Here is a 14,183-nt window from a genome sequence, read left to right on the forward strand (position 1 = left end):
GAATGCCTGTGTGTCAAGTGGGTTTTCCCTCTGGGAATGGCACTAAAATAGCATAAGGAAGGAAAAGAAAATGGAAAGTCAGCCTGGCAGTGGGAGGTCTCCAGGGAGACAGCCAGCTCCAGCCTGGGCCGGGCGGCAGGGGCTCTGAGCCAGCGTCCAGGGTGCGCAGGCCCCACTGGAGCACAGGGCGGGGCCCTGAGGACAGAGGCCCTCCCTGGGTCAGTCCTGAGTGTGCCGCTCCCTGCTGGTCAGCGGCAGGCACTTTCTCATGTCCAGACCGGCTCGAAAGCCGGTCTAGCCCATGGGGCCATGTGGAGCCAGCCTAGTGGCTTCACTGAGCTTTGGGCCATCGCCTGGGAACGTCTGTGGGGCACCTCTTCGGGGCTTCTCAGTGCTTGCCACCCATCTACCTTGCCTGGCCCTGAGAACAGCGGGGCACTGGGTGGGGAGTAGGGGTGGCCAGTGTGCAGGATGGGGTGGTTGGGCGTTCCTGGCTGTCTCTCAGGCTGAGCTCCTGGGGTTCAGCTGGGAATGCCGTGGCGGAGGGGCTCCAGGAGCTCTGGGTGGGAATGTGGCCGGAGGCCTGCCCAGACCTGTGCTCACAATGACCGGGTATTTGGTCTGAGAACATGCGTGGGGACCCCGGCCTCAGGCCCAAGCATTAATACTACCAGCTCACTGACACAGAGTAAGCTTAGTCCTCCCACCGCTTCCCCAGATGTCTCTGTGGTGACCACGGCCGGTTCCAAATTTAGAAATCCTGGCTTCTCAGAAACCCCTTTCTCTGCCCACTTGGCTCCATAGAGTTGGCCTTTCAGGCTCCTTGTGCACATTCCTGGACCCTCCCACACAGTTATCTGCCACCCAGGGAGGGTCCTGCCCTGGGGCACACCCAGCACACTTTCTTTTGGAGCTGAGCTCAGCTGGAGGCCACTGGCCAGCCTTGGAACCAGAAGCTCTCCAGGCCCTTTCTTGACAAAGGCCCATCAGGCGTCCACATGCAGCCCTACACCTGTGCTCCTGCCTGCTGCCTGTCAGCCAGCCCCTGACTGCAGCCACACACGGGGGTCTCTGCCTGGGACGCCCCCTCCCCCCCCCCCCCTCCCCGAGCCTGGGGTGGCTGCCCTCTGCTTCTTGGCCAGTGCAGTCACATGGCACCAAGTCGTGGACCCTGTCTGTCCTCCTCCCCAACTAGTCTTGGCGGAATGCATATATACCTCAAATAAGGACAGTGCTGGGCAGAGCTCCCGAGCCAAGGCTTCCCCTTCCCCATGCCCGTCCCCAACCTAGAGGGCCTGATGCGTGGGCCTCCAGACCAAGACCCGAGGGAGCCCAGACCCAGCACCTTCCCTCCCTGCTGGCCAGGGGCAAAGCCTGAAACCCGAGCCCACTCCTCACCTGCTACAGATGCCACCTCTCACCTGGGCTCCCTCCCCCCCGCTACCCGCTGCAGCCAGAATAGGTCTTAGCACCTCTGTGCCCCCGGACAGCGTCCCCCCGGTGGGTTGTCTTCTGTCCTGGGGTGCTGAAGAGCTGCCCTCTCTGGCCAGGGCGCTTGCTGGTCCCCTATCAGGGCTGGTGCAACTCTGCCTCCCAGCCTTTGAACTGGCTCCATACTGCACCCACCCCACCTCCCCGGGGCACGTTCTGCATCCCGCCCCTCGCACCTGGCAGGGCAGGGGGGCTCTACAACTGCCCAGGGCGGAGGGGCAGGTGGGGCCGTGGACACTCTTCTGTGTGCGGCTGCCCTCGGTGCCCTCGCGGGCCTGAAGGAGGTCAGCCTGCTCCCCAGCATGAGGCTTCCCGGGGCACGGGTGGGGGTTTCCTCCCAGCTACCCAACTTCCTGTTTTCTCAAGAAAACTTAGCAGCAGAGGCTCTGAAAAGCTCATTAAAATGCCTCCCAGGCATCCCGGACGTCCTGGGGTCTTTACAACACTTGTCGGCTTGAGCACAGACAAAGAGAGGCCGCAGACAAGGTTCCTGTCCTGCCAGAGCTCACTGAAGGAAAAGGCCCCGCGGTGCACTTCCCGCCACTGGGATGACCACAGTCATTTCTGGAAGGGCCGGGGGCCCGGGGTCTGCACAGGCTGTACCTGAAGCTGGGTGGAGGGGGGTCCAGGACCTGAAGAAGGGCCTCCCTCCCTCCTGTCTCCCACACTCGGCTGCACGCCTGCCCTCAGGGTGCCCCATCTCCAGACACAGACACACCAAGGTGGGATGATGTCCCATGAGCCTGGCTGGAGACCCTGACCCCTACCCCCCTGCGCTGCAGAGGTGAGGCCCAGTGTCCACCATACAACTGGGCTTGGAGAGGTGCTCCTCACAGAGCTTCATCATGGCCCCAACTCCAAATAGTCCGGGAATAGCCAGCACTCTGCACCAGGAGCCACTGAGGTGCACTAGGACTGTGCCCTGTGGGGACCCCATGCCGCAGTGCAGCCACGCCCCGGCCTGCCCCACCTCCCCCTAAGCCGGATATGGGGGCTAGGACTCGGTGCACCCAGGCCGGCAGAGAAGGGAGAGGAGGGCGCCCCCTCCCTGGTCCGAATTGGCAGACAGGACCCAGGCCTCTGACCCCTCTCTGATCTTAACCCTAGACATGGCTTTCCCGACCCAGACCTTTCTAGACGTTAGAATGGACCCAGTGGCGCCCATCTGCCCCAGATGGGGCAGCGGCGGCCGCTTGGAAGGGCACAAACGCTAAAGCACATGACCTCTGCTGTCTTGCCACCAGCCAGAGACACGCTGGGTCTCCTGTCACAGCAGTGGCTTCCTGACAGCCCTGGGGCTCACACACTGGCCCAAGGCAGGCCGGGGGCAGGTGGGACTCACCTGGCAGCGGCTGAAGATGTCTGCGTGGGTGACCCGAACGTTGAAATGCCTGAGCACGGCCTTGGCCTGCTGACGGGCCTTGAGGGAGCAGTCTACCCAGAGGCAGCGCCCAGCCCCGACCTGGGCCCGGAGCTGCACGGAAGCGCAGCCGCTGAGCCGTGGGCACAGGACCCAGAGCCTCTCCAGGCCCACCTCCCCTCCCTGGGCTCCGGGGCCAAGGGCTCCTCCCCCCCAGCTCGTCCCCCCAAGTGGGACAGCCGTCAGCCCCCACTCCCACTAGCCCCCGCAGCGAGCAGACCCCGAGGGCGGTGGCCCAAGGGCCAGGCTGAGGCTCCCTTGGAAAGATGAGCCATCTTCAGGGCCCCCACCTTGTGGTACGGCAGCCCCGACGTCAAGATGATCCTTCCCTCCTGCCTGGCAACCTGTGGGGAGGCAGAGGGACAGGTGAGGGGCAGGCTGGTTCCAGGACAAGGGCTATTTCTGCCCCTGCCTCTGCCCTGTCCGGCCTCTGTTGCCACCACTGCTCACCCACACCCCACCCCCCCGGCCCCCAGGCTGCCCGCCTGGGGCCTGCGTGGCCAGCAGAGTCCCGGTCCGCTGCCTCATTGTGCAGATCGGTTCTTAAAATCATGCAAACATTTTACATAATTGCAAACAAAATTTGAAATAAAAAAAGCAATCTCTAAAATTCCAAAGATGACAAGACCAATGAACTGCAGAGAAAGAAGTCTTCCAAGCGCCCTGAAAGCGCGGCGAACTGACGGCGCAGCTCCAGGCTGCCTGCTAGCGGCCAGGGCGAAGAAGCCGGGCAGCGGTCCAGTCGCTGGTGCTGACTCTGGCGGCGTCCCTCGAAACACTCGCTGCCAACTGTGCCAAAGACAGATGGCCGACGCTGGTGCTGAGCTGGGTCCGGGTGGGAGAAGGAAGGGTGAGCATGGGAACCAGGGAGGTGGCACCGCGGCTTCAGGCCTGACGGGAGCTTCGGTACGAATTTCACACGTGCGTGTGCACGTGGGTGCCTGTGTGTGCACACACATTGAAAAGCATTTCATCACTCTGTCTACCACAAAGGCCTCCAAATGAGAACAACCACGTAGCCAGGAGCAGCCTGTGCCCAGACTGGTTTCCAAACAGGTGGAAAGGGAATCGGGCTTTTTTTGGAGAACTAGCTGACTCCAGGTCTGAGGCAGAAAATGCACACAGTGAGGCGGGCACATCTCGCCATGTCAGAAAGCAAAGAAGTCATCAAAGTCCACAAGTGTCACGTGAAAAGGACTGAGGACCCAAGGAAAGCTCTCACATGCCCCAGGGGGGCAGGGCACCCATCAATGAGGTGACAGCAGCAATGCACAGAGACGTCAAACACGGCGATATTGATGGGTTCGGCACATTCTAAACAATCCCTAGTGATCTCTGAAGTATGCAAGGGGCCAACACAAAAATGTAAGAGTTAAAACTATAAAAATCTCTTTTTTTAAGTTCATTTATTTATTTTGAGAGAGAGAGACAGCATGAGCAGGGGAGGGATCGAGAGGGGGTGTGGAGAGAGGGAGAGAATCCCAAGCAGGCTCCACGGTGCCAGCTGCGGAGCCCGATACGGGGGTCGAACTCACAAACCATGAGATCATGACCTGAGCTGAAACCAAGAGTTGGATGCTTAACCGACTGAGTCGTGCAGGTGTCCCTAAAACTAAAAGAAAACTAAAAACTAAAAATCTTAAAAGAAAACGTGGTGTGGGAAATGCCATGGCATTGTATTTGGCAATGATTTCTTGGATATGGCACCAAAAGCAAGGCCAACAAAATTAAAAACAGAAAAATTGGACTTCATGGAAATTTAACACTTGTACATCATAGGACACCATCGAGAAAGTGAAGAGTGAGTGAAGATATTTGCAAATCATGTATCGGCTCTGGGATTAATATCCAGAATGTATAAAGAACTCCTACAAGTCAGCAACAAAAAAGCAAATAACCCAATTAAAAATGGCCCAGGGGCTTAGATAGACATTTCTCCAAAGAAGACGTGCAGATGGCCAACAAGCACATGAGAAGACACTCAACATCTTTAATCGTTAGAGAAATGCAAATGCAAACGACGAGATACGACTTCACACCCATTAGGGGAAATAAGTGGTAGTGAGGATGTGGAGAGGTTGGAGCCCTCATGCGTGGCTGGTTGTCATAAAATGGTATATTCACCACGGAAAACGGTATGGCAGTGTCTCAAAAAGTTACACGTAGAATCATCATACCATCCAGCAATCCCGCTTCTAGGCATAGTCACACAGGAACCGGAAGCGGAAACTTGAACAGGTATGTGGACAGAAAGATGCGCACTGGCATTACTCACAACAGCCAGAAGGTGGAAAGGACCCAAGCGTCCAGGTGAGTGGGCGCACGTGCACACGCACACACACATACACACACGCACACACGCTGGAATTTATTCAGCTTTAAGAAGGAAGGAAAGTCCAACACGCTACAATGTGGATGAACCCCGAAGACATTCTGCTCCGTGAAATCACCCAGACACAAAAGGACAAATACTGTACGATTCTGCGTGTATCAGGTATTCAGAAAAATCAAACTCATAGAGGAAGAAACTAGAATGGTGGGTCCCAGGGGCTGGGGGAGGGGGATGGAGAATGTTTAATGGGTACAAAGCCTTTCTTTAGGATGATGAAAAATTTCTGGAGCTAGATAGTGGTGATGGTTACACAACACTATGAGTCCTTAATGTTAGTAAACTGTACACTTAAGAATGGTTAAAATGATCAATGTTTTGTATATTTTACCCCAAAAAAGAAGAAAAAAAGCAATAGAGCGAGTGGTTACCTTGTAGTGATAACATACGTCTGTGTGATGAATAAAAAACAAAATAAACAAACACAACTGAAGTAAATATGAAGAAAGAAGCAAATGAATGGAAAGTTAAGAAAAAATATACAGACAAGGTATACGGAAATGACCAAGCATAGGGGCGCCCGGTGGCTCTGTCGGTTGAGTGTCCGACTTCGGCTCAGGTCATGATCTCACGGTCCGTGAGCTCAAGCCCCACGTTGGGCTCTGTGCTGACAGCTCAGAGCCTGGAGCCTGATTCTGTGTCTCCCCCTCTCTCTGCCCCTCCCCCGCTCATGCTTTCTCAAAAATAAATAAGCCTAAAAAAAAAAGAAGAAAAGAAAAAAAAGAAATGACCAAGTACTGATGACAAACATCTCAACAGCAACGATGGACACCAAAAAACAATGGGCTATTTTCAAAGTTTGTCAAACTATAGTTATAAACCCAGAACACTCTCTTTCAGGAGAGAGAAGACATAGAGATTTTTCAGGGAAAAATAGCCCCAGTGAAATGATGTAGTAAAAGAAGTTCTTTTAGCAAGAAAGAGCTTGCTTTTTCTTGGAGCAAGTTCTGTTGTACAAGGGCACATGCACACAGCATAAACTCTACGAGCCATCAAATACACAAAATAAATATGACGTCTAATTAGTAGAATCAAGAAAAACCACATTGTGTTAAAATATTGGAAAATAACAACAGGTAAGTTGGGAGGGAGAAAACTGACTTGATCTAAGATCCTCGTATTAACTTTAACTCTTGACAACGTTAACTCCGATATAAATGTTAAAATTTCTAGCATAATCTCTAAAAGAACAGAAATATAACTTATAAGGGCACCTGGGTGGCTCCGTTGGTGAGCGTCTGACTTGTGACTTTGGCTCAGGTCACGATCTCACGGTTCGTGACTTGGATCCCCATGTTGGGCTCTGCGCCGACATCGTGGAGCCTGCTTAGGATTCTCTCTCTCCTCTCTCTGCATCCCCCCCCCCCCAAATAAATAAGAAATGGAATTTATAACTTTCAAACTAACAGAAAAATAGAACAAGGGTGAAAAGCTAAAAGAATGTTAAGAAACAAAGGGAAAAAAGAACAGAAGTAGAAGCAACAGAAAACAGAAGTTAGGGGAGCACAACTGAACCCACAGGGTATTAGCAATTACATTAAACGCACACAGACTAACCTAATAATTTAAAAAGCAAAGATTGTCAGACTAGATTTTTTTTTCACATTTAGCTAGAAGCATCTTATAAGAAATGCATATAATACACCTAGGCTACAAGAGTAAAGGAAGGTTGAAAGTAAAAGGACTAGGAATGATATACAAATACTAACCAAAGAATACTGGAGAAATGACGTCAATATTAGTTAAAATAGACTTTATGGCAAAGAGCATTACTAGAGCCAAAGAGGTTTATTATTAGGTAATAATTGTAAAAGATTTCAAACAAGAAGATATAAGAAGTCTAAAAATTATATGCATATGCACCTAATAACATAATTTAAAAACATATAAAGCAAATGCTGACACAACTACAAGAAGAATTTGATGAACCCACCATCATAGGAGACTTCAGTACAGAGAATTAAGCAGAAAAATAATTGAGGTACAGATGATTTGAGAAATACATTAATTCAGTTTGATCTACTGAGTATGTGTATGTATGAGAGAGAGAGAGAGAGAGAGAAATGAGCATGATTAGAGGAGAATATGTATCATTTTAAAACCCACATGGGGGGTGCCTGGGTGGCTCAGTCAGTTGAGTGTCGGACTTTGGCTCAGGTCATGATCTCACGGTCAGTGAGTTAGGGCCCTGTGTCGGGCTCTGTGCTGACAGCTCAGAGCCTGGAGACTGATTCTGTGTCTCCCTCTCTCTCTGCCCCTCCCTGGCTCATGCTCTGTTCTCTCTCTCCAAAATGAATAAATGTTAAAAAAAACATTAAAAACAAAAACCCACATGGAACATTGATTAAAAAGATCGTCTACTTGGCTATATAAGGCAAGTCTTCACAAACATCTAAATTAGCACTATATAGACGATGCTCCTTGATTACTATTCGGTTAGGTTAGAAATCCATTTAAAAAAGAGAACTATAAAGCTCTAAAACTCCAAGCTTTCTGAAATTAGAAAATAGTTTCTAGAGAACTCTTGAGTCAAATAAGTAATTGTAACAGGCCCTCAAAAATTATTACAACTATAGAATAAGAAAAGTACTACAGATCAAAACTGATGGAATGCAGTGGAAACGGTACTTGAAGAAAAAATTTATGGTCTTGAATGTTTACATCATCAAATTCAAAAGGCTGAAAGTTAAGGAGCTAAGGCACCCCACTTGGAAGTAACCCCAAGAAAGCAAAAGGAAGGAAACTATAAAGATAAGAATAGAAGTCAATGAGACAGAAAACAAGAATGAGATAGAAAGGATCAACAAAGCAGATACCAGTACTTCGAAAAGACTCATTAAGTTAACAAATGTCTGTAAGATCAAGAGAAACGGAGGAGCGCGAGTGCCCGACGGTGAGACCGGAAGCGTGAGCGCTGCAGACACGGCGGGACTCACGCAGAGAACACCAACGACGGTGTGGATCTGGGACACGGGGCGGGAGGGACACGCTCCAGAAAAAGATTAATTACCAAAAGTGACCCAAGAAGATGCAGACAACTAAACAGTCCTGTAATTATTAACTAAGAAAGAATCAGCTCTAGAAACCCCTTCCCCTAACACGTCAGGCCCGGGAGCCTCGCAGGAAGTCAGCCAACATTGGAGGAGAAGAGAATTCAAATATGACTCCAAGGTGCAGAAAGAGGGAAAGCGCCTCCACGTGTTTACGAGGCCAGAAAAGAGGGCGATGGCAGGAGCAGTGCTGTGTCAGACGTGTTCCTGGGGGGACCCAAACTTCCCAACTAAGACCTTCAACCCAAGGCCAGCGGTATAGGAAAGGGTCACAAGCTGGGCCAGGACAGGTCCAACCACGGAGGTTGTCTCGGTTGCTGCAGAGGCGGCTTTCGGCAGATCCCCATCTCCTTCGTGACGGGAGGGCAGCTGGACATCGGCTTCGTGCTGAAACAGCCCCTGGGCCTTGGAGGGCGCGGGGCCAAGAGGCTACCGCTTCTGCGCAAGTGAGCGAAGGATAGGAAAGGGGCAGAAACTGAGGCTGAAAGGATTGGAGAGGGAGGAAGGACAGCGGTCCGTAGGCGGTGAGTCCGCAGGAGGCCCCGAGACCTGACTGCCGGCTCAGCAGAACCGAGGAGACTCTCAGCAGGCTTCTGGGTGTGAGGTCAATTCTTGGCAAAACTGCCAAGTTCCTGGGTGAGCTCTGCCGAGCGAGGCAGTGGGCCTTAGTGGAGAGGGCCGGGGCAGAGAGGTGGGAGGCCGCCTCCCTCCCCTCACCTGACCGGCCGTCAGTGCAGTTCCAGGCTTTACCCGAGCGGCTGGGCTCACCCCACCTCCCGCCGAGGTGAAGAGCAAAGCCAGAGGGATGGAGACAGGGGAGACCTTTCCAGGGCAGGGTCCCCAAACCCCCCAGGCTCACTGGCTCACTAGAAGGACTCGTATGTGTTCTCGTTGATGGCAAAGACTGATTCTGGGGCAAGGACATGAAGCAAAACGAACACGTGAAAAAGCACACGGGCGAGGGGCTAGAGGCACGGGGTGCACCCAGCAGCAGGGGCACGCAGCAGGGAGAGCTGGCTGTCAGGCAAAGCCTCAGGGGCTGTACTGGGGCCGGGTACACGGGCACCTCAGCCTGGCCTACGCCCAAACTGCCGACTCCCAGAGAGACGGGGGGCGGGGGGGTCCACACAGAACACACGCTGTGTGGACGCTGCAGGCACGGTGAGCCACCTTCAGCATTTCAGGAAAGTGCCGTATCAGCGAGGGAACGGTTTGCCGGCCGAGCGCTTCTGCGCGGGCCTCTCGAAGGACGGCGTCAGGCCCGCTCCACCGACTTCCTCACTGAGCACGTCGTAGAGCTGGAGGCGGCAGCAGCTGGTGAACACAGCTTGGTCGGTAACCAGAGATCGGCGAATTAAAATACACCATACAGGACTTCACACCGACAGGACGGGCGAGGACAGCTTGGTGCCAGTGGTGAACTTGGCTTGTTCCCACTTGCCCGTCCAGAGGCGCAGACCCTGGCTCTGCTGTCCCGCAATCTCAGGCCTGCGGCTTCTCCTGGGCAGATACGGAAGCTCTGCAGTCCCCGGTGCGGGCTGTGAACACGAAGTGTGAGGCCCACGCCCACTCCTTCCCTTTGCCACTTTGTCTGGCTGATTCCACGCGCTGGTTACTTTGACTAAAACGTCCTGAGGCGTTCACCAGTCTCTTCTTCCGTAGGTATTTGGTAAGGATATCCAGGGCAGGCAAGATTTTGAGTGCCTTTTGCCACGTGATGCCACGGATTACCAGCGACCTGTCTCCTGCGGGAGACACTGCCTTTTAAGGTTGCCAGATTAGAGCACCGAGTTGGAAGCCCCGGGCCCCACTCAGAGGACCCCTCCTGAAGGCTGTGCTCTGGAACCACATCCGGCACCAGCGTCTGTAGGAGCTACGGTCGCCCGGAGAAGCAGCACCAGTCAGAGGCATAAACAAGGAACTGGCTCTCGCTCATGTGGCTGGCCAGGTGCACCTGAAGTCCACCGGGTGGCCCGTCGGGGGCGGGTCATGAGCGGCAGGACACCACAGGCACAGCCCAGAGCTGTGGGTGGACTTTTTCCTCAAATTCCGGCTTCTGCCGAGGGAAGTCCTTCCCTGAGGACTCGGGCTTGGTGGGCACCCTCATGCCCTCACGGCCCTCCATAGCCTTTTGTAAACTCAAACTCTGACCTCTTCTCCATGGCACCTGGCCTCCCCTTGGCCACCCTTTGGAAATCAATCACTTGATTTTAGCATCTTTCACGGTCCCACCAGACTGAGAAGCCCGCCCCCCCCCCCCCCCGCCGTCACCCAGTCTGGCTCCTCTTTGCTGAAGAGACCTTCTCCCAGCTGACCCTGTCCTCTCCCACTTGACGAGAAGCAGCAGGAGGCCCCAGGATGTGCCCTGAGCACCTGCATGGGGGCCTCAGGTCTGGGGGCCTGCCTGACCAGCGCAGGACACGGCGCCCCGTTCTCTGCGAGCACCCCGCCTGCCTGCAGGGAGGACGCCCCTCGTGCCCCGGGGCCCTCAGCAGCAGAGCCTCGTTTCCCTCCAAGAACGAGCTTGTCCGTGCACTAGCAGCACACGAGATGAGCGGTACAGGAGGCGGGACCTCGAGGACAACTGCCCGCATACAGAACACACAGTTCCCTCGTGGGAGTTCTGATGCGGAAATACACGGTCCGGAAAGGTCCACGGAGGAGGACGGAGAGCAGCCAAGGGACCCAGCAGCTCGCTCTGGAAAGTGCCCGAGGCCCTGCCCCCGCGAGACCATCACCGCCCAGAGCGTTTCTGGCAGCAGACAAGCAAAGGGGTGCGAAGCTTCCTACTCTGGAGGCCCTGAAAATGCAGAATCCAGTCACAGCTTTGACCAAAAGGCCTGCTGGGCAGAAATGAGTCAAAGGGACTTTGGAAACTGGATGGCTGACAGCAGTCCACGGCAAGTACGACACCAGGGCAGGGTCCGGGTCTGGCTCACACCTCTGTCCACAGGTTTGCACCACGGAGAAGGACCACCCACAAATGCTGCCTTCGCCAGGGTGGGCCGGGCATCTCCTCTCGACTGAAGCTGGTGTGTTTTTAGGTCTGAACATCCCAGCCCCGGCCGGCCCAGCAGCACTGAGCGGACCCTGCTTCTGTCTCGTGACCTTCAACGCCTTCCACCCTCGGTCCGCCAAGGCCGGCCAGGCTTCTCCCCTGGTGCCCCAAACCGCCCTTGATTGCCAAGCTCCTTCCACGTCCGTCCATCCATCTGTTCCGGCGGCGCCACACGCTCTGCCACCAGGACCTGCGCTCCCTCTCTTGCGCGGCCGGAACGTTTCCCCCAAGCACCACTCGGCAGAAGCTGGGTTGCGGCCGGGCTCTGGGGGCGGGGGCAGGCCCACCGGGCAACACCACCCTGTGCCTTGACTCCGACTCCTGCCTCCTGTTTCTGCTCAGAAGGGCTCATGTGATGATGCTGGGCCCACCTGAGTGATTCGAAATACTCTCTTGATTACGGACTGATTGCAAGTTGATTAGTAAATTACATCTTTAAATCCCTTTTGTCACACAATATAAAAAAGCACAGGTATAACACGGGTGTTTAAGGAACACGGGAGCCAAACCCTGTCTCCCATTTGCTGGTGATCACACGCTCTCTGGGGGGCTGGTGGGAAGACACCGCCCCCCTGGCTCATGAATTCCTTGACCGATGACGTCTGGTCTGGAGTCCCCGAGAAGGCAGGCTGGCCACCTTGGTCTTGGCACCCCACAGGCTAAAAGCAGCCGTAGCTGGGAAACAGGTGTTTTCTACAGGGACGGTGGCCAGGGCCAATGCCAGGACAGGCCCCTGGGAGAAGTGGCCGATGAGGGGCCAGAGATGGGGGAGAGCGCCACCAACCCCTCACGAATGGCAGGGGCAGGCAGCCTGAGGCAGGCTCCATTCTTCTGGCCTCAGCTTCCTCATTGTTGGGGGGCGGGGGGGGTGACACCAAGAATAGCCACCCACAAGTGCTGGATGTGTCGGGGGGCTGAGCCACGAATGGCCAGCCCTGCCCGGACCCAGTATGTGATATACAGGCAACCACGGTGGCTGCTTGCTCTGGGGCTCCTGGGCCACAGACAGATCCCAGTGCTCTGCCGTCTCAGGGCCGCCACGGGCTCCGTGCTGCAGCCAGCCATCCAGTGAGCCTGGGGACCCGTTCCCAGAAGGACGTTTGCAAAGGCACAAAAGAAACCACGATTAACGGAAAACTACATTACAGCCATGTTCGTGCTCCCCTACAGCAGCGTGACCGGGAGCAGCCCAGGTGACCATCCATTCACACAACAGGACACTATTTGGTCGTAGAAAGGAAGGAAGCAACGGCACATACAAGAACATAGATGAACCCGGAAAACGTGCCGAGTGAGCACAGCCAGACTCCAGAACAGCCTCCCCTGCCCCCCGGGGACAGACACGGGATGGCCAGGGGCCAGGGGCGGGGCTGGGGGGGGTGACAGTTGTGGTTCTGGTCCCACAACACTGCGGATGTACAAAAAGCCACTGAACTATACGCTCTGATGGGTGAGTTGTGTGTTGAATTTTATCACCATGAACCCGTGGAAAAGATTTCCATCCAAGTGCAAGCCCCTGAATTCCAAGACCCCAGCTCAGGATTTCTCCATGGCCCCGGGGGCTGGTGTCCTCACAGGCAGGCTCCTGCCACAGCTGAGAGCGGAGCTCCTTCCTGTGTGGTGTTTCCAGGGGCCACAGGACAACGGGGTGGAGGTGGGGGCGAGACCACCGGGGTCTGCCTGGGTCAGGCCCACTCCTGCAGGAGCTGAGAGGGCTCCCGCCGGCAGACCCCAGGTGCCCGGCAGCCACAAACATCGCTGTCCTTGGAGACAGTGTCCCTGACAGGCCAGGGAAGCCCTGCCCTCTGCCCCGGGGCTGGGTCTATGCAGCAGGGGCACCACGGCAGCTTGAGACACAGCCCCTGCTCCCGGCGGACGGGGGGAGAGAGGGGCCCCGAGCCCCAGCTGGGTGGGCACGAAGCCCCGCCACGCTCACCTCAGCTGCCCTTCGGTGGTCCTCGCTGGTGCCCAGCACACGCACGTCCGCGCCCAAGCAGCGGAGGCTCCTTGCCAGCCCCTGCAGCATGTTGTCGCACACCACGCGGAAGGCCCTGGCCGGGATCTCTGGAGCGGCGTCCTCGAGCTCGGCCACAGGCACCTGCAACACGGCCCTGCTCAGAGGCCTGCGGCCCCCCCTGCCCCGCCCTGGACTCTGTGGGGAGTGAGCGCCCTGTGGGCCGAGTGGCCAGCTCTTTCTCAGCTTTTAGAAAGAGGATCGCGAGCAGTATGGCCTCCATGCAGAAAACAGCAGACGAACACATTAACAAAATGATGCGAGATCGCTCGCACCGGGCCCAGGCAGGGCCTCCACACGTTTCCTGGGGTGGGGGCTCTGTGTACGACGCAGCGGGGCTCGGGGCTCGGGAGCCACACGGTCCACGCGAGACACCGCCCTGGACCTTGGTGGGAGCACGTCAAGCCCGCTGACAGGAGAGCGATGGGAACCCCCCTCCTCCAGGACGCTGACGGGGCTCTGCTCCCCTCCCAGGCCTCCTTCCCCGTCTGGTCCTCCTCCCTGAGAACTCTAATGAAGGGGTCCTGGGGGGCTTCACCCACCTGCCAAGGCAGGGCTGAGGCCTCCTGCAGGCGGGGCGGCTCCGGGGCCCCCGGTCTCTCACTGCACCCTGGCTGCAGGCTCCTGGCCAGGTCCTCAGTCAGGGAGAAGCTGGCAGGCTCTCTGCTCAGCGCCTGGTGCACCTCCAGCAGGCAGTAGGCATCAGCAGCTGGGGTTGGCATGGGTCGGCCTCAGCCTCCAGTGTGGGGGGCACAAGGGTG

At 55.7% G+C, this 14,183-nt stretch overlaps 1 protein-coding gene across 3 annotated transcripts in view; it reads right to left on the bottom strand.

Moving 5' to 3' along the window:
• EXD3 (exonuclease 3'-5' domain containing 3) overlaps window positions 1–14,183 on the bottom strand; it is a 78,535-nt gene that overhangs the window by 13,716 nt on the left and 50,636 nt on the right. For all 3 annotated transcript variants that reach the window (XM_042963567.1, XM_042963566.1, XM_042963568.1), the window contains 4 exons: window positions 13,965–14,131; window positions 13,345–13,506; window positions 3,202–3,255; window positions 2,834–2,965 (listed from right to left, as the gene is read on the bottom strand). In XM_042963567.1, coding sequence (XP_042819501.1) covers window positions 2,834–2,965; window positions 3,202–3,255; window positions 13,345–13,506; window positions 13,965–14,131 — 515 coding nt within the window. The remainder of the gene's footprint in view (window positions 1–2,833; window positions 2,966–3,201; window positions 3,256–13,344; window positions 13,507–13,964; window positions 14,132–14,183) is intronic.

This window comes from Panthera tigris, chromosome D4 (assembly GCF_018350195.1).
Source record: "Panthera tigris isolate Pti1 chromosome D4, P.tigris_Pti1_mat1.1, whole genome shotgun sequence".
Lineage (NCBI taxonomy): Eukaryota > Metazoa > Chordata > Mammalia > Carnivora > Felidae > Panthera > Panthera tigris.